At 39.6% G+C, this 24250-nt stretch overlaps 1 protein-coding gene across 1 annotated transcript in view; it reads right to left on the reverse strand.

The window, feature by feature from the left end:
* The window catches only part of SYNE1 (spectrin repeat containing nuclear envelope protein 1), a 461288-nt gene that overhangs the window by 191821 nt on the left and 245217 nt on the right, over nucleotides 1–24250 (reverse strand). Inside the window, 12 exon segments of the mRNA XM_039220107.1 lie at nucleotides 2582–4742; nucleotides 6499–6764; nucleotides 7714–7890; nucleotides 10098–10223; nucleotides 11770–11916; nucleotides 13964–14140; nucleotides 16085–16252; nucleotides 16975–17127; nucleotides 18632–18958; nucleotides 19555–19725; nucleotides 19881–20036; nucleotides 20940–21257. Of these exon segments, the coding sequence (XP_039076038.1) occupies nucleotides 2582–4742; nucleotides 6499–6764; nucleotides 7714–7890; nucleotides 10098–10223; nucleotides 11770–11916; nucleotides 13964–14140; nucleotides 16085–16252; nucleotides 16975–17127; nucleotides 18632–18958; nucleotides 19555–19725; nucleotides 19881–20036; nucleotides 20940–21257 (4347 nt within the window).

Consider the following 24250-nt stretch of genomic DNA (forward strand, 5'->3'; position numbering starts at 1 on the left):
AAAAAGCAGATACAGGCCCCTAAATACAGAGCACAAACTGATGGTTGCCAGAGGAGAGGTGGGTGGGGGGATGCGCAAAACGAGTGAAGGGGAGTGCAAGGTACAAGCTTTCAGTTATGGAATGAATAAGTCATGGGGATGAAAGGTACAACATCGAGAATATAGCTAATGGTACTGTAATAGTGTTGTATGCTGACAGAGGGTAACTACATTCGTGGTGAGCATAGTATGATACATAGTCTTGTCAAATTACTATGTTGTTTAACTGAAACTAATGTAATGTGTATTGACCATACTTCAACTACAAAAAAAGGAAAAAGAAAACATGTATAAATGATTATGATTCAGCCTTAATAAAAAGAAGGAAGTCCTGTCATTTGAGAAAACATGGATGGACCTAGAAGATATTATGCTAAGCAAAATATGCTGGACAGAAGAGAGACAAATACCACACGGTCTCACTTACACATGGAATCTAAAGGGGAAAAAAAAAGTTGAAATCATAGAAACTAAGCAGACAAGTATTTGCTAGGGAGTTGAGGGATGGAAAAAAATAGGGGAGGTTGGTAAAATGGTACACATTTTTAGTTTTAAGTTGAATAAGTTCTGAGGATCTCATGTGTAACACAGTGACTACATTTGACAACACCGTATTGTATAACTGATGTTTGCTAAGACATTAGAAATTAAATGTTCTCACCAAAACAAAAAATGTGAGGTGAGGGATATTAATTCACTCAATGGGGAAAATTTTTTTACAATGTTTACATATCTCAAACCATTATATTATACACTTTAAATATCTTACAGTTTTATTTGTCAGTTAACCTTCAATAAAAATGGGGGTGGGAAGAAGGAAGTATAATAACATCAAGTTTCCAAACTGGCATTCACCACACTAAATAGCAATTTCCAGAAGTGAAATGGTAGCCCATAAGTCTTGAACAGAGACTAATATAGAAAAGTTTAAGCATGGAAAACTGACCCCATAACATGAAATCCATTCAACTCCAGAAGGAAAGGAAACATTCTAAGTGGCCAGCTGTGATGGGACCAGACAAGCCATCATCGTACAAGCAGACACAGGAAGTACATACATGATTGGCACTTAATAAGCAAAAGATGTGCAAGGACAAGCAAAGAATCAATGGTGGAGATTAGAAATGCCTCTGGAACCACAACCTTCAGTTAATGGGTCAAGATAATCAATCAGACTATCAATCACAAGATCACCTTAACAGGTGCAAGATTTTGGTTCCAAAATCATCACATCAACGGATGCAAGCTTATAAAACAGAGGTTTTTCAAGAATGAAAATTCCATGTAACTTCTGTCCTGATTCTTCCCTCTAGGTTAAATGCTTCATAGCTATAGCTATAGGGAAATTGCAAAAAATAAAAATAAATAATAATAAAATAACAATGACCTTGAATCAACAAGAAAGGGAAAAAATACACTAAACAGACTATAGTTTAAGAAGCCAGAACTTTACCTGATGACATTTAGTAAGATTTTACCCAAATGTTAAGATTTTAAAAAATCTATTTAGTGTTAACCTTAATCTATGTGGAAAATAAAGTTACATGATAGCTAAGATTCATGCAGGCTATCTCTGTCTACACCAGGCCCAACACAGAGAATATAAGTCCAAGAGGGAAATATTATTTACCTCTCTTCCCCAGAGTGGAAACTGAGAGCTAAGGGATGTAAGTAATTTGCCCAGGATCGAGTAACTGAGATTAAAACTCACGTGTGCCTTACCCCAAAGCTTTAGCTACTATGTTATCCTAAAGAAAATTGTCTTTTACTTAAATGGCTGGCTGAAATTGCACAGAGTCAGGGGCTGAGAACAGAGGTGGGAGAAAAAAAGATTCAAAGGATAAGTTAGAACAGCTCTGGGAGCTATGATATCTCTTCTTATTTTCGAACACACAGAATTTGCAAGCCCTAGAACAAGCTGTAATTAGGAGGTCAAACTGGGAAGTTCTGTCCTTACTCCCATTTCTTTGTCATCCCCAAGTAAAGCCATGATGAATCTTCTAGTCTTGCTTTTGCTGTGCTTCAGGGACAGAAGAGCAGATGAGGAAAAGGATGAAGAGATGAGGCAACTGATTAGAGACCCCACGAGAAACATGGTTCAGCATCAGGGCAGGACTATGTCGACTCCACAATGCCTCCAGCGCTAATCTTAGAAATTCCAGGCTTCAGACTGTTTAACAAAGGCATTACTACTGATTCATTGCTAATTAATTTTACTATGAGTGCACTCGTATGTGATTGTATTATTATATTAATATGTTTGTATTAGTACTCTCATGTATCATCTCTTCTAAAGGTGAGAGATAACTAAGGTAGGTGTTATAACTAAGGAAGAGTCAATGTGGAATCCTGTGAGACTGATACCACATCCCTAAACAATAAGGACCATTGTAAAAGTCAGGTTGAAGATGACTCTACGTAGTATCAAAAAAGAAACATTGAATGAAGCAATTTTAACCCAAAACAAAAACTAAGAAATTTCTCACAACTATTTACAAATGAGCAGAGTGAAGAAAAAGAAGAGAAGCCCTTGTAAACCAACCTGTCTGGTGCGTAAAGCTTCCTGAACGTCTCCATCCAGCTCTGAGAGCTCAGCAAGAGTGTGCTGTAAATCTGCAGAAATGAGCTCCTTGGCTTTCGTGAATTTCTCCTTCTCCTTGCTACTCAGGGCATTCATTATTCTCAGGCTGGACTGAACCTCTTCTTGATGAATCTGGGTCTTTCTGATCTCCTCCTGGATGTCCTGAAGGTTCAGATCCAGGCACACCGGCCCGCTTAGCCCTGCCTTCACGCTCCTCAGCCAGTCCAGGGAACGGCTCAGCTCTGTCTGGAAGTCTATGCTCTGCACCATGCGGCTCTCACACTCGGTCACCGTGGCACCAATGGCAGAAGTCAAAACTTTTAACTCCTCTTGCCAGGACTGGATCTGTTGCTTGGCCTTCTCATAAGCCAAGGGATCAAGGTGTGGAACCAGATCTTCAAGATGCACGGTCACTCGTTTTAGCACAATTCCTGAATCCTGGAGGCTTCCTGCCAGCGAGTGGTAGATTTTGAGCTTCTCCTCTGCGGGGAGTGTCTCCTCATTCACTTTGGACTGCTCTGTTGTCACAGCCTGCAGTTGCCTTTCTAGCTGGTGACACATCTTTTCATGCTCTTGGTAGGCACTGGTGGTGTCTTCTAGGAAGCTAACCCTTTGTTCCGTTTGTCGCTTCAGCCTGTGGTACAAGGTGACAAGGTGTAGCATCTTGTCTGGTTGCCAAGGCTGACCCGTACTTCTAAAGCTTTCCTTCTTCTGGTTCAGTTCATCCATCGCTTCCCCAAGACCAGTCACCTCTCCCAACAGGGCTCGGCAGGCATCCTGAAGAGATAGAGCCTCTTCAACTATCAGGTCAGTGGGGACTTTGCTCATTTTTAAGAACTGGTCCTCAAGTTCACTCAGAGACTGGGTTGTCAACTCAATCAAGGAAGCATACTCCTTCCGAGCAAGAATTGTTTCTTGGACTTTATAGAACTTGTCTTTAGCCAACACGGCAATTACATTATATTGCAGGGGCAGAGCATTCAGCTTTTCATTGAGGTAAGAATGATCGACTTCATTCAGCGATGGCAATATAGCCTGCCCAGTTCTCTGCAGTGTAAGTAGGAGATTTTCATATTCTGGAGATTGTTCAAGAATGTGTTGGTATTTGGCCAGTTGTGTCTGAAGCTCAGCGCTCTCATTCATTAGGTTGATTTCAGGAAATGTAATAATATCTGCTTGTTTTAGCCAGTGACAGGCTTTATCAAAATCCTCCTTAAAATGCTTCCTAGAAACCAAAGTTTTTTCAAGTTCCTGGAGCCGATGGCTACACTTTTGTAAAACGGTGTCATAGACACTCTGTAATTCCTGAAGCTTACCCAGTACTTCACTCTTTTCCTGCTCTGTGGCTCCTTTCATTAATTCACGACCCTGAGCCCAAAGTCCGGTGACTTCATTTTGGTAGGTCTTGAGGCTGGCTTGCGCGCTCTTACAGGTTTTAACCTGTTTGCTTACATCATCCGGTAACAGGCAGATGTGCTCACGGAACATTATCTTGCGCTCGTGTTGCTGAATTTGGTTGGTTGCCTGGAACACCGCCATGAGGAACTGGGTTTTCTCGGACAAGGCCTTGTTTAGGTACTTTCGTCTCTGGCCCACTAAGTCACTGAGACAATTCACATGTCTCTGTGCATCCGAGAGAGCTTTCTGGATGATCTGCCGCTCATTTAGGCCAAGATCAGCCATCACCCGGTCAGCATCCTTCATGAGCGATTTCAGGAGCATTTGTTTGGCCTCCAGTTCACTGCAGATGGTAAGGTGGTCCATGAGGAGGTTCTGGGCCATATCGGGTGGGGGGCTCTGCTTAAGGGCCTCAGCAATGTTGGGCTGCTGTTCTTCTGCCCACTCCATTAGTTCCTGAAACCTGGACCGCACCACATTTAACTCCTCCAGGTTGGTGACTGACACTTGGATTTTCCTTTTAACAAGGTCCTCAAGCTGAAACCAACGTTGTTCAAGGTGACTTGTCTGTTCTTTGACTAATTCTTTGTCATCTAAATTCAGATGTTCTATCATTTTTTGCTTTTGATCTTTCAGGTCCTCGATAGCCTGCTTTCTCTCCTGCAGTGAGAGTGCTAACTTTTTCAAAGCTTCTAGGTGGACGGCTGTACTCTCTGCATCGGATCTAGCAATACATTGGAAGAAACAAAAACAAATTAGCTTCAGTTAATATCTATGTTCATTCATACCATGTTAAATTACACTTCAACATTTTCTTTCAGTGAATGTTCTTAGCTTACAGTAGCTCAAATGATGGTTTATTGAAGAGGTTCTGTGATTATTATGGAATATAAGATCTGTTTATTACTATATCAGAAGCCAAAACAAAACAAGTTGCCTAGGTACTTCTCTGTCCTTGAGGCTGCCCTCCCATCACATCTGACATAAACTCTTAGCTTCTACCTCTGGTTCTTATCAACTGAACAGGATCTGCATATTAACAACATCCCTGGATGATTTGTGTAAACATTAAATATTGACTAGCACTAATCTACTGCATTTTTTTTTTTTGAGAGAGAGAGAGACAGCGGTAGAGAGAGAGAGAGAGAGAATGAGTGGGAGAGGGGCAGAAGGAATGGGAGAGAGAATCTTAAGCAGACTCTATGCTGAGCACCAACATGGAGCTTGATCTCACGACTCTGAGATTATGACCTGAGGTGAAATCAAGAGTCAGACTCTTAACCGACATGAGCCATCCAGGCACACCAATCTACTGCATTCTTAAAGAAATGAGTAAGTCATTCATGAGTTATGTGCTCTCCTATGAGAAGAAGCTCCAACAATATAGCACTAGATAGTTTAATCTGTAAGATATACCAACGACTCTAATAGCTACTCATCTATGTACTCAGATTTTTTGTTATTGTTAGAAATCTTTAAAAACAAGTGTGAAATATAAAGAACTCTCAACCCTTTGACTACAAACACACATGAAAAAAAGAAATCTTATAAGTCTCCTTCAATTACAAAACAATCGGTTCTGAAGAATAAAGAACAGGATTGGGAGGTAGTATGATGAGTTCTGTTTAGGACCTATTAAGTCTGAGGTGCCTGTGTCAACCAGATGGAGGTGCCTACTATCAACCCACAGGAAGGTTTTTTATTGATATTGGCTGGATTTATCTCAAAGACTCGTAGAATGTTGAGCATCAAGGAAAGGTAAACAGATCAGAAAATAGTATACCTCCTTCCAGAAAAACCACTATAATTTACATCTAGAATAATGTTTTCAGTTTTAATCGCTACCAATTAATAAATCTAGGAGGAAGAAGTGTGGATTTTAACAATTACAGTGATCAGAAGTTACATATGATGACCCAATGCATGTGGGGGTGAAGGAAACCCTTTTCAAACAAGGTAAGAGGGATTCAATTGCTACAAAATCACAAAGGACACACAGTAATTGAATTTGGATTGTTCACTAATTTCTAGAATTTCAAAAGTACAAGGAAACTTGACTGAAGTATGTAGAATGTTAACACTTTACAGAATTGATAAGAAACCTATGGAATATAGAGATTCAAGAATTCACTTCATGAATTGATAGACAATAGTCCCATAGCTGATAATTAAACAAAACTAGAGATATTCTTGGGATATTCTTTGAAGTCACCATGTATAGTCTTTGGAATATCCCTTCAGGCCACAGAAGAAAATGACACTGTTTTCAAACATCTTCCTTTTACTCATTGGCTAAATTAAAACTGAGCAAGGAAAACCATGACTCAGTATTCGGACAACATGAGGTTCTTAATAATGTTTTATCAGTATTTACAATGATAGACAATAGATATTTAAAATGTAAGACATTTTTGATTTTTATGAAAAGTAGGAAGTTTCTGGCTTAGCATTTTGGTGAGCCACTGCAGAGCTGCTGTTACCTGGCTAAGTTATCCCATTCTGTAGTGAATTTTTCTAAGAACTCTTCCACAATGCTCATACGGTCATGGTAATCTCTTGTTCTCTGAAGATCTTCTTCTCTTTGCAAGCACAGATTGTTAGACTGAAGGCATAGATCTAACCACTGGTCATTTAAATGACTTATTTCCTTGTGTTCAGGAGACTCCTGCTTCTTGGTTAACTTATTCACCCTTTCCGTAATAGCGGTCACTGACGCCTGTTTGCACTGTAGCTTCTTAACAAAATCCTGAAGGATAACAACAACAAAATAAATGATGTGTAATAACCTTCGCCCCCAATAAACACAGCTGAGACATAGGCATAAACTTCCAAACACTTCAAGTATCTGGAGATTGTATAATAAAGGGTCATACGGGCCAAAGAGAAAAAATCTAAAAATCCTACCTTTTTATGAATACAAAATTTCAAGTATGTAAGAATCAAAAGGTAACTGGTATTTTCCTTTGCTATGTTATTTTGAGAAGTATGAAGAGAAACAGATAAATGTAAAACAATACTGTAGTCATTAAGGGGAAAAAAGGTAGTATTTTATCTTGACGTGCAGCCCTGGTTTTCTAAAAAAATTTTGAGAAAAAATAATTTACCTCTATTCTTTTTTTCTGCATATGCAAACAATATTCCAGTAGAAAATATAAATGGCTCACTATCACCGACAAAGATAAATCTTAAATTTTGTTAAAAATCTGGTACAACTTCCAATCAAGTTAATATACTTTAAATAATTTTCTATTCTTTTTAAACTATATATAAGCCATAATATAAATCCTACTTATATTTTACATTAATTATATATTAATATATATTTTATAGGTTAGATACATTTAATTAATGGACACATTTATAATCCTACAGCTTTAGCAATATTGTGATGAAAAGCTAGTAAATAATAAGGCTTCATGTCTGTTGAGTGGCAATCTCCTGGCTCTATTGGCTAAACCATAGCTGTTTTGTGCAGCCACAAACTACCTAGTGAATGTCCTTCAATCCAAGTAGCTAATCGTAGCCTTGAGAACATACTGGAATGTTTACTTCCTCATCTGTCCTTTCCTGGCTTCAACTCAAGGTTATTCTGATTGTATCTCATTCCTTAAATGGCTATACTAAGGTTGAAGGACTGACTGACATACACAGGTCATAGTCTCCTTTATCTCCCCTGGAGACCCATTAACCCCTACCTTCACTTGGGAAACCATATTCTGTGCAATGTTTAACTCCAGTTCTGAGTGCCTCCTCTTCATATTCTGTAGTTGCTGGTCCGCATCTTGGAGGTAAATCCAAAGTTCAGCCTTCATGTGCTTGATCTCTCCCCAGCCCTGAGTTAAGTTCTGAGCCTGGACAAGCCTTTGTTCGATCTTGAGAGAACACAAGGGCAAAACTTAGCAGCGGTAGAAACATTTAGGTTTAGTAAGTCAGAGATGTAATTCTTCAGGCTGTCCACATACATATGCCAACATATATGCACATACGTGCATGCCTCCTATGCACACACACGCACATTTGGTCATAAATCCAATTCTTCATTCACTTCAAGAAAAGTAGATTTTATATTAAGATTTTCTAAAGACTTTAAATATCTACGAGCTATGGTATTGGTCCTTCTCTGCCTGTCTTATTTCACTCAGCATAACACCCTCAAGGTCCATCCATGTTGCCACACATGGCCAGATTTCATTCTTTCTCATTGCCATGTAGTATTCCATTGTATAGATAAACCACATCTTCTTGATCCATTCGTCCGTTGATGTTTGCACATATAGGAGGATTAGGAGGAACTTAACGGAGGAGCATGGAGGAGAAGAAGAGGGGAAATAGTGGGGGAGAGGGAGAGAGGCAAACCACGAGAGACTCTTGAATGCTGAGAACAAACTGAGGACTGATGGGTGTGGGGGGGGAGGGGGGAGATGGGCATGGAGGAGGGCATTTGTGGGGATGAGCACTGGGTGTTATATGGAAACCAACTTGACAATAAACTATTTGTAAAAATAAATAATAAATAAATAAATAAATATCTACAAGCTATGCCATATGATTCCAATTAGTTGTAAAGCTCTAGAAGTTTTAACAATTTATTAGGTCAAAGCTGTTTTTCCACATTGGGCATTTCAGTAGACATATCTGCTCTAGTGACTCATGAATTTGGTCTTGGGGTTAACTAGAAAAGATGTATATTGCTCTCGATTGTGCATTTCTTGATACTTACAAAACAGCAAGTAATTAATGTTCTGGATTTTTGGATTGGCTTCACTGATTTTTGAAACTGTATAATTTATTTCAGTAATTTCTTTTTTAAAAATTGTTTTCAATGTTTACTTATTCTTGAGACAGAGACAGAGCATGAGTGGGGAAGGGGCAGAGAGAAAGGAAGACAGAATCCAAAGCAGGCTCGAGGCTTTGAGCTGTCAGCACAGAGCCCAACACAGGGCATGAACTCACAAATGGTGAGATCACGACCTGAGCCAAAATCAGACGCTTAACTGACTGGGCCACCCAGGTACCCCTCAGTAAATAATTTCTTTAAGAAGATACATGAATTTTATCATCTTTCATAGGGATTCTAGGGGAGATTTGCTTTGACAATATAAAAGTAAAAACAAAAAAACCCACAACTCCAATTATTACTATCTATATTATTAATTATTCAATTTCTTCAATACTTTTTTCCTTTATAGCCTTTTCTTATTCTGTGAATATTTAGTCAATTAATCAAACCTGACTCTTTTTGTTTTGTTTTGGTTTGGTTTGGTTTGGTTTGGTTTAAACCCAAGCATGTGGCCTTGACAGGTCTGATGAATGCATGGCTCCTGTGCTGGAATCTTCTGTGAACAAGCACTGTTGACTCCTCACAAAGTGTTTCCCACTGAGCCCAGACACAGCTTTAGAATCCTTCTCAATATCACCCTCTGCCACTGCGGATGGATTAGAAGGGTCTGGACAGATGGCATGCTCTTTGCTATCCCTAGTATAAAGCAAGGATCTGGGACACTTTTCATATTATCTAAAGAAAAAAGTTGCAAAAAAACAAAACAAAAGCGAAATAAACATGATTGGAAAAATCAGAAAGGAGGAGAGAATGATAAGTGAAGAGAAAAGAGGAGAGGAATGTGGCACTAACAATGAGCAGTTCAATGGAACTGAATGTTCCAATTCAGTGGCATCAGTGTCCGTGTGCTTACTTTCTTGGACTTAGTTGAAATTCAAATATCTATTTGTTATAATGGCCATAGAAAAATAATAATTTTTTTAACTTTTATTTATTTTTGAGAGACAGAGAGAGACACAGCATGAATGGGCGAGGAGCAGAGAGGGAGACACAGACCCTGAAGCAGGCACCAGGCTTTGAGCTGTCAGCAAAGAGCCCAACGCGGGGCTCGAACCCACAAACTATGAGATCATGACCTGAGCCGAAGTCAGACGCTTAACCGACTGAGCCACCAAGGTGCCCCTGTAGAAGCATTATAGAAAGAATAATCCAAGGAAATATTTTCTTTCACATCTAACACTGAAGCAAGAAAATATAATGAAACAGACAAATCCAATGTGATTTTTTAAAACTTTTTACCATTTGCTCTGTTTGTTGAATGTCTTTTGCTGTGGTTTTCACTGCAGAGTTTGACAAGTCACACATGGAGCAGAGGAGGTCTAAGTAGGTCCTTGCCTGTTCCTGCAAAGCTCTGAAGTGTTTGACCTGAAAAAAACCCCAAACTCATCAGAGTGAAAGAGAAACATGCTATATTTAGAGAGCAAATATTTGTACCATTTGTAGTAGTTTGTTGACATTTCAAAAATAACCTTGCTATGCTCAATATTTTCACCCTTGTTATAAATGATGCATATTAGTGGTTCGCAGGAAAGAATTCAAGACACACTGGCAGGGAACCATTTGTCCAACAGCTGCTTCTCAATGTAATTAGTCTGTATGGTCTGGGAAAGAGAACCTACAGATTTTCTGCTCACGTTCTAGCTTCTTTTCCATTGCAGAGAAAGAACCAGTAGCCTACCCTAACCTGCTTCTCCACATGTTTTCTGCCTATTCTGGAGAGAGAAAGGGAAAGGTCAGTGTGCATTCATAAACTTCATTCGAGTTTAGTTAAAATGCAGATGGGTGGGCTTTTCTTCTCTGCATAAACTCCCTGTAGTGCTCCTCCCTTTCCATAACCCTAAGGCCGCTCAGGGTGGATCTTTAATCTAGACACAGAAACACAGAGAGAGATGTTTCTGTGAAGAGACTCAGAGTCTATGCAAGCTCTGTGTTAGATAGCGGGTACAAAGCAGTGCCTAAAACAAAACCCTTGTTTCCATGGAGCTTATGTTCTTATGAGAGAGACGGAGAATATGTAAACAAATAAACAAACACGCAATGCGATGTAGTGATAAACACATGTAGCAGAGTAAAGGTAGGGAAATATGATGAAGAGGTGTTGTTAAGTAGGGGAGTGTACCTCCAAGAGCTGAGTAATGGAATGGAATTCAGGGAGGGAGCAAGTAAAGCCTTGGGGTAAGGACTCTGCAGGTGATGAATCCTGACAGCAAATGCAGAGCCCTGAGGCTGGAGGCGTGACCCAGAGGAGCAAAAGTCAAAGAGGTGGGTGGGGGCAGACCATGGAAGACCTCACAGGGGAGTCCTAATTTGTTGGATTTATGCCTCTACGCCGTTTCAACCTCAGAACTATTGACATGTGAAGCCCAGCGAATCTTGGCTGTGGGGTCTGCCCTGTTCAGGGCAAGGTGCTCAGCTCATTCCCCGGCAGATACCAACAGCATCCCCACCACTCCCCATGGTTACAACCAAAACCGTCTTCAGACATTGCCAAGTATCCCGAGGGGAACAAAAATCACCCCTCCTTTCTGTTTACAAATCATGTACCTTGTGGCATGACATTTGAAGTTCCACATAAGTTTCAGAAGTAAATATGCTTATAATCATCACTTTCCATTACGAGGACCCTGAGGCCCTGAGAAATTAAGTCGCTTGTCCATGGTCACCCTGCTGAGTAGTTATTAAAGTTGAGGTCTTGGTTACAGTGCCTGTTCTACCAGGCTGGCCATCAGTATTGTGTCCATATTCCTAGCTTAGAACATGAACTTGACAACAGTCAAGCTCAGACTTTCTTCTTTTATCTATACTCTTATGACCTCGGGAGCCAGTACAACTTGGTACATAGTAAGTACTTAACACGATTTCATGGAATGAGTGAATCACAGAGTAACATAAACTTTCCAGAGTCTACTACCTGCTTCACGGCTTCCGCTCTGCTCAGAGGTGGATGCTGGCTTGGCTTTAAATCTGATTGGACTGCAGAGAGCCAGGCCTGGCACTGCTGCAGAGTGTCCTGCCGGCTAACATGCTTCTGAAGTTCATGTTCCAAACTCTGGTACACCTGAGACAAAGCAGTCATGCTGTGGTTATGAGGGTGTTCAAGAAATCTCTGTCGATCTTTATGAAGATCACTGGACCCAAATGAAACATACTGACAAGTTCATCTAAATGGATTTTATCCACAGCGCTCTCCAGTACTGTATATATATCTAAGGAGTTTGCTTAAGTTCCAAAATGTGGCAAAGCTCAATGGCCATCTTCAGTCTATCACTTCTCAACCCACATGTTATACTATCTTGAGGAGAGGAAGACAATGTGGGCAGGGCTAATGTAACTACAGAAATGTGCAGAATATGTGAAACCTTTGCAGTAAATTGTCAAACATAAATCAGAGGTTTTGCGTTACCCCTTGCCACCACCATGGTACAAATGTTGTACATTTTGTTTAAGCTAGAAACCAAATGCAAAAATAAAACACCATTATCACGAAAAGGCAACCAATATTTCTCTAACTGAAATATTTTTGCTTTAAGAATATGGTCAAATTGTAACTGAACTGTAACATATGAAATGGGAGAGTTGGATGCCCTCATTTCATTTTAGAAGTTGTATGCCAGAATGATCCAAACATCTTCTAGAATGTCTATTCAATTCATTAATCCTCAACCAGCCAACCAACTTCCATTTTTTCCATTTTATCCATAAAGACATACTAAGAAACTACTATGTGTCTCTTGAAATCAAGCTGAAATATACCTATGCTGTTTTTCTGAGCACACTGTTGTATTAAAAACAAAGAAGAAGAAAAAAGAAGGAAATTAATTTAGCTTGGCTTTTCTTCTTTAAGACAGGAGAAATGGTAATTGAATTCTGCTTTTCTCTGTCATCCGTTAAATTCATCACTTTCATCTGATATTGGGAATGTCTTCTTACTTATTCTTTTTTTTCAGACAAATGTCTTCTTATTTATTCTTATTCTAGCAAAACTAAAAAGAAGAAATGCATTTTTCTCTCTTTATCATTTTACACATGTTAATTATGAAGTTCTAATTATGTTTTTAGAATTTCAAGTGTTTTTTAAAAAATTTATTTTAGGGGTGCCTGGGTGGCTCAGTCGGTTAAGTGACTGACTTTGGCTCAGGTCATGATCTCACCATTTGTGGGTTCAAGCCCTGTGTCGGGCTCTGTACTGACAACTCAGAGCCTGGAGCCTGTTTCAGATTCTGTGTCTCCCTTTCTCTCTGACCTTCCCCCCTTCATGCTGTCTCTCTCTCTCTCGGAAATAAATAAAACATAAAAAAAATTTTTTTAATTTACTTTAAAACTATGTGTTTGTCTTTTGAAACTTTATCCATTTTTTTCAATTAAGCAATATCCTTAATGTGTAGAAAATGCCTGCTACGAAATCAGTGTTCAAAAAAAAAATCTCTATTGAAGATTTGTGTTCCTCTGTGTGTCTCATTCTACATATTCTTTCTTTAAAAATATGTTTTATTTGTTTTTGAGAGACAGACAGAACATGAGTGGGGGACAGGCAGAGAGAGAAAGGGAGACAAAGAATCTGAAGTAGGTTCCAGGCTCTGAGCTGTCAGCACAGAGTCCGACACGGGGCTCGAACTCACGAACTGTGAGATCATGACCTGAGCCAAAGTTAGACGCTTAACTGACTAAGCCACCCAGGCGCCCCTCCCCTATCCAATATTCTATGATTTCATGAAAATGTTGAATTGGAGTAGAACCTAGGTGGCATGGAGTTAAACAGAAAGTAATTATTGGGAAAAGTAAAGAATAAACTTACTTTGGTGTTAGAGAATAAATGGTAAATTAGAAATATTGGTGGTATGCAAATAAAAACAAAACAAAATTTTTATAATCGATCTATGAAATGAAGGGATTGGGACAAACTGAGTATCTTCATCACATCAGTCAAACATGTAATATGTTATCCTGTGTCCACACAGAGGCTATGAGACCTATCATCCTATTTCCTAACTGGACATACAACAAAGCTGTCCTGAAGACTGAAGATCAAAGTCATTTTTTAAAACCTCTAGATTGTACAGATCTTCTCTTTAATTGTCATTCTAGAATATTCTATGGGTACTCACCCTCTGTGCTGTACTGCAGATAGCTGAGTAACTATCCTTTGTGCCCTGCAGATGAGCGTACACATTTTGTTTTAGTTTTGCTTGAAGGTGGTCTGCACACTGGCTGATCAAATTGTCACCTTTAATTTTAAGGTCATTCAAACGGTCTTCAAAACCAGCAATTTCTTCCATCATTGCCTGTAAAAAATGAAAAAATAGAGTTCTCACAATTCCATCTTTAGTTGTTAAATAACCAATTTATCAAAGTTTAAAATCAATCATTTCACTGTTTAATGATGTTTTTGAAAAAGTGTTGCAATTTGTCTTGGTGACCATATTAACAAACAAACAAAAATTCATGTTTTCAAGGATACTCTCATGGGAAGAGTAAATGAGTTTAATGGATTGAGTTATATAGGGATATGATGTGGTGACCATTAAGACGAGAGTGAATTCATGGCTGGCCTCAGTCATACAGTTACAGAGACAAGTGTTCCATAGTATTATTATCAGCAAAAAAGGATGTTCATACATTTTTCAGCTCTATAAATTATAATACCGGTATAATTTACATCTAAAATAACCCAGTTACTATTTAACCTAATTTACTAATTTCTAATTTATCTAATAATATACCTAGTTGATATAATAATCAAATATCTATTACTTTACATTTCTATAATATCTGACTTATACTAATAAAAATAATATTTACCATGCACCATTTATTAAGCAGCTGTTACAGTCCAGGAACCGTATACCCCCCTAATAAGTGTATATTATTATCATCGTTTTACAGCCAAGGAGACTGAAGTAGAGAGAGGTTACAGAACATGCTCCAAGTCATACAACCAGTAAAGAGCACAGCGCCGGGCTCCGGACCCCACTCTGCCTGACTCCAGCTTGTACACACCCCTGGGCCCATGTGTTCTCAGGGGACCTTCTCAGAGATCATGTACAGAGGGGGAACCAACTTTATCAATCAGGTTTTAATTTCCTTACTGCTATACAATACTAATGACAAGTGCTACACCCCAACCCAAGGTTTCCTGGGTTGACACGTCGATATGTTTAAGAGAAACTAGTGGGCCCTTAGCAGCCCATAGCTCACGACGTTTTGCACTGCTGCTGGGTTAAGGGTTATCAACACATGCACAAAATACAGCGTTCTCTTGTCTTGCATCTCCACAAGAACCATTTGTCTTTGAGTTGTTACAGAACCACTACACCGTGAGGTTATTGAGGGTATTCCCTCGGTGCCTAGTAGAATATACTGTGTAGTTATTTTTCTATTCTTACTTGCTAAATAAAATCTCCTCCTCAATATAAGGAATCCCAAAGCCTAGAGAGGTTAACCGGCTTTCTTAAGACACACTAGGTATTGACCACATCACGACTAAAATTCAGTTTCCCGTTAAGGTCACCAAAATTGCTCCATAAAACTGTGACTGTATGACATCTGTCACCTGGCACATGTAATTACTACAAATACATATCAATAAAGATAAGAACAGCACATATCAGTGACCATGTTTTGTGGTTTACAAAATGCTTTCATGTCCATCAGCCCCTGTGCTGACCACAGCAGCTATGAGATGGGGCTGGTCTCTTTATCGCCCTTTAGAGAAAGGAGGGGACTCAGCAAAAGGAGGGGACTCAGAGAGGGTAAGTTCCCCAGGCGAAGAAGGACAGAGTCTGGCCAGAGTCCAGACGCTTTGTGATTACTATCCCTGCACCCTGTCTTTGGTAACGCTTCTCTAAAATAAAGATAATCTCTTCCTTTGATAAATTACTTTATAAAGATTAAATTCTGTGTGGGGGGGGTACCATTAGCCGGGAAAATGCCTCAATGTGTTTAGAAGTTGAAAGCCAGGATTCAGCTGTTGTCGATTCACTTAAATATTGAACTCAACTGTTCAGTTATCATATGTTCTTGAGACTCAGAGCTGGTTCTTTAAGTACAGTTGTTATGATCCAGAGATCATGTGCTCGTGCACTCGCTCACTCTCTCTCCCTCTCTCTCTCTCACAAACATACACAGATGCGTGAACATGCACACACGCGCACGTGCACACACACACACACAAGGGCAGAGCTGTTAAAGCCACCCTGCATTCTTCAGCTCTTCAGAGAGGAGGGTACCTTGTGCTGCGCCAGTTGCTGGGTGATTGCCTCTAGACTGCTTGTCTCCATGAGGTCAGGTGCCACCAGTCTGCCTGACATCTGCAGTAGCCACTTTTCGACTTCCTGGAGCTCACTGTTGTAATCTTCGTGGTCTTTGACCTTCATCTCAAGACTGCAGACATGCTCCTGTAAAGCCAGGTACCCATTAGAGATGAATTTCAAGGCAAAAATCCACTCAAAACTGCTTTATACTTTTTAAAACCCAGTGTAACTCATAAGGTAAGTACATTTACATATTACAAGAAATTACTAGGGACAGAAAAAAACATAAAGAATCATCATACAAATTAAAATCCCCATGAGGGGCACCTGAGTGTCTCAGTCAGTTGAGTGTTTGACTCTTGATTTTAGCTCAGGTGGTGATCTCACGGTTCATGGGATAAAGCCCAGAGTCAGACACTGAGCTAACAGCGTGGAGCCTACTTGGGATTCTCTCTTTCCCTCTCTTTCTGCCCCTACACACTCCTCAAAATAAATAAATGAACTTTAAAAAATAAATAAAATAAAATCTCCATCTAACAGAAGGAAAAAGCCCGACTCACATGAGCCCTTAATTTTCTGAGAAATAAATTAAGTCAAGATCCTTTTTGGCAAATAAGCACATTTTTATTTATTTTGAAAAAAAAATGTTAATGTTTACTTATTTTTGAGGAGGAAGGGCAGAGAGAAAGGGAGACACAGAATCCGAAGCAGTTTCGAGGCTCTGAGCTGTTGTAACACAGAGTCTGACACAGGGCTTGAACTCACGAACTGTGAGATCATGACCTGAGCCAAAGTCGGACGCCTAACGGACAGAACCACCCAGGCACCCCAGGCACATTTTTATTCAATTTCTGTTTTCCACTTACCTTTCCCGCACCACAGAGGTCCTGGTAGTCACTCTGAAGTTTATCTATTTTGTCCTTTAAGGTGACATCTTGCACAAGGTCCAGGAGAGCTTCACCTCTCTCTCTCACTGATTTTATTGATGGCTCATGGGACAGCACCATTTGCTGAAGTGACTTGAATTACAAAGGAAAAGAAAAAAGCCAGCTCATCTGTGTGATCAAAGTAATATGTACATATGTCTGTGGCACTGTGAGACCATCTACCTCAAATCAAGACCTGACAGACATTTCATAAATCCATAAGTGTGAAACATTAGAGAATAATCTTTATGGCTAATAAAGTTTTAAAATACAATATAAAAGTAACACATCAAATAGCTAGTCACACGTGGAGAGGGGTGTACAGAAAAGAATTGCCTTTGGCTACATTTAACATAGCTCATATTTCTGTCTTTCACCTCATTTCTTCCACTGGAGGGAAAGAACTTAATACAAAAGGCAGCTAGGTGTTATCATTTGATTTTGAATTCACACAGTTAAGTGCAGCTTGAGCTGGATGTGAAGTTAGAGGGACAGATTCCAGCAGCTACGTTGCTATAACAGGCTATAAGTGCTATTTAAATATGTCAAGCACTCAGTGAGGGGGAGGGAGAGAAACCGGTTGTGATTCTCATGTGGCATTTTCACAGGCACACTGTTACCCTTGGCAGGGAAACCCAGGACAGGAATAGCCATATGGCTGGAGGATGAAAACGCTTCTGAAAGGAAAAGCTGTGAGGTAAGCCATCATCCTGTAACTCTTAAAAATTATTGCTAAATAATTTGGGTCAAATTGATTCCATACATATTATGCTACATGTAAGCCTCAACGAATTGTTTCCACATTTGAGCAGGTAAAATACCTGTATCTATATATCACGTATAGCTGTATCCATATCATCACTTATTCTTTAAAAATTAATTTCTAAAATGTTAAGTGACAGTTGGTTAATTAGAATTTATTTTCTTACAAATGTGGCAACAAAATAGCTTATAGGCATTTTTAATATAAGCTTTTAGGTAGGCATTGGGCACCACAAGATGAAGGAAAGGCTCTATATGAAGGAGATAAATCAGATCCTGATGCTAGGGAGATTTATCTTGAGTACCCATATTCCTGAACAGACTGTCAGAAAAGATCTCCATTGGGGCGCCTGGGTGGCTTAGTCAGTTAAGCGTCCAACTTTCGCTTAGGTCATGATCTCGCAGTTCGTGGGTTCAAGCCCCGTGTCGGGCTCTGTGCTGACCGCCAGCTCAGAGCCTGGAGCCTGTTTCACAGCCTGTGTCTCCCTCTCTCTCTGACCCTCCCCTGCTCATGCTCACTCGCTCTCTCTCTCTCTCTCTCTCTCCTAGAAATAAATAAAACATTAAAAAAAAAAAAAGAAAAGATCTCCATTTACTGATACAATCTTTTGAATATCAAGCAAATAGGATTCCCGAATGGAGAAATAAGCCTGATGTAGTATATGTAGTGAAATAAGTCTACATCACTCACCACCAGTGGGACAGACATGTTAAGGACACTTTCAGGACCCATTAAGGGCGACACACACCAGGAATCACGTTCCTCCACTCAGTCCTACAGGCATGACCCCCCCCGCCCCCACCACACATTTGTCAATGAGCAACAACACACTACCTTGTATTTAGATAACTGAGCTTTTTTCTCATATAATTCCATTTTGGGCTCTTCAGGAGTGTGTAGGATTTCTTGGTATTCTGATATCCACTGAGTTAGTGCTTTATATTTATCTGAAAACTCCTTTGCTAAAAGAAGACCTTTTTCCAGAGTCATGTGCTCTTTCCGGACAGTGCTGGTCAGTTCCTTCAACTGCTCCACATGTTCATGGGTCTCTTTCCTTAATGTCTCTGCCTCGCCCTCCTCCAAGTATCTGAGAGCCCTCTCTCCTTTTTCTCGGGCTGATTTCAGCAAACTGTGGCCTTTCTCCATGTCTTTTAGCAAACTCTGAGGAAGAGAGGGAGTGAGAAGCAAATACAGAATTAGTGTTGTTTCTTTCCTTTTAAAGAAAAGGCTTTCAAATTCCATTCTCAAGTTTCCCCTTAAAATATATTTTTGAAGGTTTATAACCCAATGTGACCTGCCAGGAATCAGAGTCCTCTTTTCTTGACTTCAATATAGGTTTTAACAAGTCTTGATTAATATATAACTTCCAAATCAGAGACTTAAAAAAACCCTGATCTTCTTCTCATCCTTAGTAGTATTCCTAAGGATCTGAGTAAAACCTCTTTTGTGAATACATGGCACCATGAATTTGAGATAACTTTTTAAAATTTAAGTGTCAGCTTAGGATTCAGACATGAGCAACCAAGTCTGAGTCATTCGGGTGAAATCACATCACAACTCAACGAAAGCCAGCTTTCGGCCTTACAAAGATCATAGCTTGATATTTGGAGTGAAGCGTGAGCCACAGACTCTCTCTCCTCCAAGGGAAGAGGATGAACACGCATGCTCCCAGCACCTGCGTCGGGAGATGGACCGGCAGGGTGCAAGGACAGAGGCTGGGAGAGGCTGGGAGACAAGTCCAATGTACGCACGCCTACCTCCAACGTCTTCATTTTTTTCCCCATCATTGCTTTATCTACTTTGTCAATTTTGGTGGCCACATTCTTGAAGTTTTTATGAGTGGAGCTGTACCAATCACAATAGGCACTTAGGGATACTTCTGATTCCTCCAAACTCTGGATCTCTTCCTCCAGCAATTTTATCTGTTCCTTTAAAAGGAAAAACAGAATCGGACAGGAAATTACAGACTGGTCCCAGAGCCTTTCGTGACAAGTGTGTGTCTTCAGCAGAAGGTGAAGAAAGGAAGAACATTTCTGTGTGTGAAGCGTGCCTGCCTGTCATGAGCAGCTGGTGGCACACTCACCAGCACCTGGAGAAGAAGGGCCTGGTATCTGGAAGTCAGCTGGGTGGCCTGGCTGCCCATGCGGCTGCTCACGTGATTCTCGTCCAGCATCTCCTGGGCTCTGGCGCCCACATCCTCAACTTCATCTTTGTACGCAATGACTTCCTCATGCCACTTCTGAAACGACGTAAATATTGCAGGAACAAGGTGAATCTTAGGCATTATTGTGTAAGACAAATATATGTATCTTGATAATAGGAAGAGATGTCAGTGTATGTTCAGAATATATTTATTCTGAGACATAATTTTGAAAATATACCGTATGGCACTTATGAAAAATGAGATAAACACTGTACATTTCTTATCAGGGTACTTTATTATACTACACTTCAGTATAAGCAAAAAATGTAAAAGAAAAAAAATATATATATATAATCATCCGAATAGGAAATGATTGTAGTGTATGTTTAGAATATATTTATCCTGGGATATAATTTTGAAAATCTATAACCTTCATGCAAAAGTGTATTATAACAACATGATAAACCCACAATCTTTATAAGATGGAATACTTCCTACTATACATATTACACTGGCTCAAAACTTTTTTTAAAAAGACAGAGTGACATAAATTTTTAACCTAGATAAATTTTAAAGTGGATGAATAATGATGAGAAATTCCAAAGGCCTAAGCATTATTTTGATCATGCCTAGTGAGTTTGCATAAAAGTTAGAATAAAACTAATTATCAAGTATTATTTCAATGCACTACATTAGAGTAATTTCAAATCAGACCCATAAATTTAAATGATTTCAGTACTATCGTTCATATATCTTGATGAAACAAGGTAATAGGGCATGGGAAGAAAAAGCAAAATAGTTCATTACATTATATTTTATTAAAGACTAATTTAGGATTCTATTGAGTAACTGCTGCTAGAATAATGTTTCATAATCCATTTTTGCAAGCAGAAAGAGATTTTGCAAACTTTAAGCCTTGGACAAAAAGTTACTGCATATTTTAATGAATGCACGGTCACTGCTACTTTGACAAAGGTCAAGAATTGATAGGAGTTTTACCTTCATCTGATGTAACTGTATCTCTTTGGCTGCCCGGCTAGACTGACGTCCAGTCCTGAGGCTCACTTTGTCCTCCAGGGTTTTGAGCCACTCGTCTACTTGCTGATATTTCTGTTCCATCAGTCTCAGTTTGTTGACAACATTGTTGAACTGAGTCCGGGTCTCAGCCAGTCTCTGCTGGTAAGCCTGCCAGTCCTGCTGGAGGGACTCTAAAGCCCGGTCCTCTGTCTGAGGGATGCCGGATGGGATCACTTCCTCTCTGGCATGTAGCACCGAATTCAGCAGTGCCTGTCCCTCTGCACAATGCACCTGCAGCTCCTGTGGGGGAAGCGCGTGGCCGTCACACCTCGTTCACATTTTACACCTGCACGAGTTATCATGTCTCGCCCAAGTCAACTGTGCCAGCTTGAAGTTCACATTAGAAAAATAATTATTTTATTCTCTGTCTTATAAGAAATGTGCACCTGACACTGACCATCATTTCTCAAGTCAGGGGAAGGACGCAGAAATATTTCTAGTAAAATAATCTCAATGCACAAACACTCACACAAATTGGAGACACACATATACTCCAATATTTGTCTTCATCATCTTAGAAACAGTTTCTGAAATTTGGCCTTTCAGCTTATAAGCAAAATACCTGCAATTAAATGTTTTTTATTTAAAAGAATAATGTAGGCTTTTTATGGCTCATATACTACTCAAAGGCATAAGACTTCTTGCTTTGGCATTAAATGGCATCAGTGCTATCTGTGGCTGAGAAAGGAACAATGGACCTTTTGTTTTGCTAGGAGGGGTGCTTTGCCAGAGATTTTCTAGGGAATGTGATGGTCAAGAGGAGCTGGGCATACAAACCCGGAGGGTTGATCTTCACACCTGCCCACTAGCAGCTCCCGGGTGCAAAACACCTTTTCTTCCACCAAAGCCTAAGTCCCAAAGATCTATCCTACGAATCTGGTATGAGCCAAGCCTTAAAGAACATACACTACTTTTTATAGAAAGAAGAACCCATATCCTTAAGGATGTTGGCAAGAGAATGTTATATATATTTGTATTTCTAATGTTTAAAGAACCCATACTGCTACTTGGTCTGATCATCTAAAGTTGAAAGGAACAGTCATATCTCATCAAGAATGTTAGAGGTACCAATATTTTTAGTTAAAATACAGTATTATTTTTTATATCTTCAATATCAGTTCAAGCCATTTGAAACTGTGCTGGCCATTTTTTTTAAATCTACAAAGATCTCATATGGTTCAAACTAATGGATATGTGTTTCCTCAGCTACGATGCCACTCCAAGAATGTTGTAATGTAAATGTTTTATAGATAGAAAAGAACAAGATATATGGTGAAATATTCATCAAAATGTCCACAAACAGACATTTTATTCCAAAATTCTTAGTTTGTTTTTTAATTTAATTTTGTATAATACTATCTCTTAATTCAGGGTTGGTAAACTTTTTTTTTTTTTTTTTTTTTACAAAGAACGTGATAGAAAACATTTTTTCTTAATTTTTTAAATGTTTTATTTATTTTTGAGAGAGAGGGAGAGAGCAAGCAGGTGAGGGGCAGAGAGAGAAGGAAACACAGAATCTGAAGCAGGCTCCAGGCTCTGAGCTGTTAGCATAGAGCCCAAAGCAGGTCTCGAACTCATGACCGGGAGATCATGACCAGAGCCAAAGTCAGACACTTAACTGACTGAGCCACCCAGGTGCCCCATGATAATAAACATTTTAGGCTTTGCAGGCCATATGGTCTCTGCCTTAACTACTTACCTCTGCCACTGCTGCACAAAATTGCCCATAGGTAATACATAAATGAATGAGTGTGGCTGTGTTCCAATAAAACTTTATTTAAAATGTAAGCATCATGGCCATAAGTTGTAGTTTACTGGTCTTTGCCTCAATTTATTAATCTCCTGACTATATCACTTTTTCCATATTTTATAACAGTTTTCTCTATTATATGAATCATCACTGTATTGGGTAAATTCTTATATAGCCCATGTTTCAAGTATTTATTCTGAGAGAAAAGTATGTTTCAATAGTTTACAAATCTATATGTGCAAAGCCATATTAAGGCTTCAGTTTATAGAAAATAATCTGTGACCGTGGCCCAGGCAGTTGACCAATCCCCACACCACCGTGTGTGTGCACTGTAGGACGTCAGGACGCTGAAGAAGTCCTGCTGAGCAGATGGAATATCACAATTCTCCACCACCTATTCCCACCACTAGCACCTCCTCTCCTTTTTCAGATTTGTGGTGACTCAAAATAAGACAACGTAAGAACGAATACATGGAGAAATGAGAGGTGGGTATCACTCTGGGACGCACTACTACTAACTGAAGTGAAATATCTTCTTCTGAAGAGAACAAGAGAAACATCTGCTGGTGACAAGTGACTTATTGTCTCAAGTCCCACCCTGAAGGCTAGAGAGCTTGGTGTGTGCTTGCCAAGAGTTTGAAGTGAAGTGCTGAGAGGGGCTATTTAGCAAAAACAAAGCTAACCCTACTGAAAGAATGACAAAAGACACACGTGGCAGACCAGAGTGCCCATTATTCTGAAACAGAATCAATTAGATCCTTAAATAAGCTAATGAAATTAGGACAACTTCTACTTCATATGTATTTCATGAATGGAGCATCATTTACATGAGTTTTTCTCCCATCTCACTTAACCCTTCCTTAGGACAACTCTGTGGAGGAAACTGAATGGGAGAGGTTCTCTCTTGCCCCAAGTCATCCAGCGTCAGGTCCCACCAAGAATTAGAGTCCAAACTTCCTAAACCCAGAGTTGTGCTCCTGCCATTATACAGTCCCCAGGACTTAACTGAAATAGCCAGGAAATTTACATGCCGGTGATAACCTCCCAGTCCCTGTTGGTTTCCCTTTGTACAAGCTATAGGTACGTCTTACCCAATCTTGAACCAGTTCTAATCAGGGCTGATACCATGTCAGTAAATCCCAACACACAGCTGGTGGCACATGGATTTGTCTTGCTGGCCTTTCTCTGTTCTCTACTACATGTACCTGGTGGTCCCTTCTAGGGACACCTCCTAACCCTTCCCTGTCTCTCTAGGTGATATCGCAGGGCTCTCTTCGATGTTCCCATGAGATCCCTTGCTTGACCTTGTCTATTCCTGATGATATGATTCATTTTTTCATTTCATCATTCATTATTCATTTCTCACTAAACTGCAAGTTCCTTGAGGGCAGGAATAATATTTTAATCATCTTTATGTGCAGTAGCTAGGCAAGCATCTGCATAGCATGAAGTATTTAATAAATGCTGACAGAGCAAATAAGCA

The sequence above is a fragment of the Hyaena hyaena genome, unplaced genomic scaffold (assembly GCF_003009895.1).
Source record: "Hyaena hyaena isolate Hyena2069 unplaced genomic scaffold, ASM300989v1 scaffold_860, whole genome shotgun sequence".
Lineage (NCBI taxonomy): Eukaryota > Metazoa > Chordata > Mammalia > Carnivora > Hyaenidae > Hyaena > Hyaena hyaena.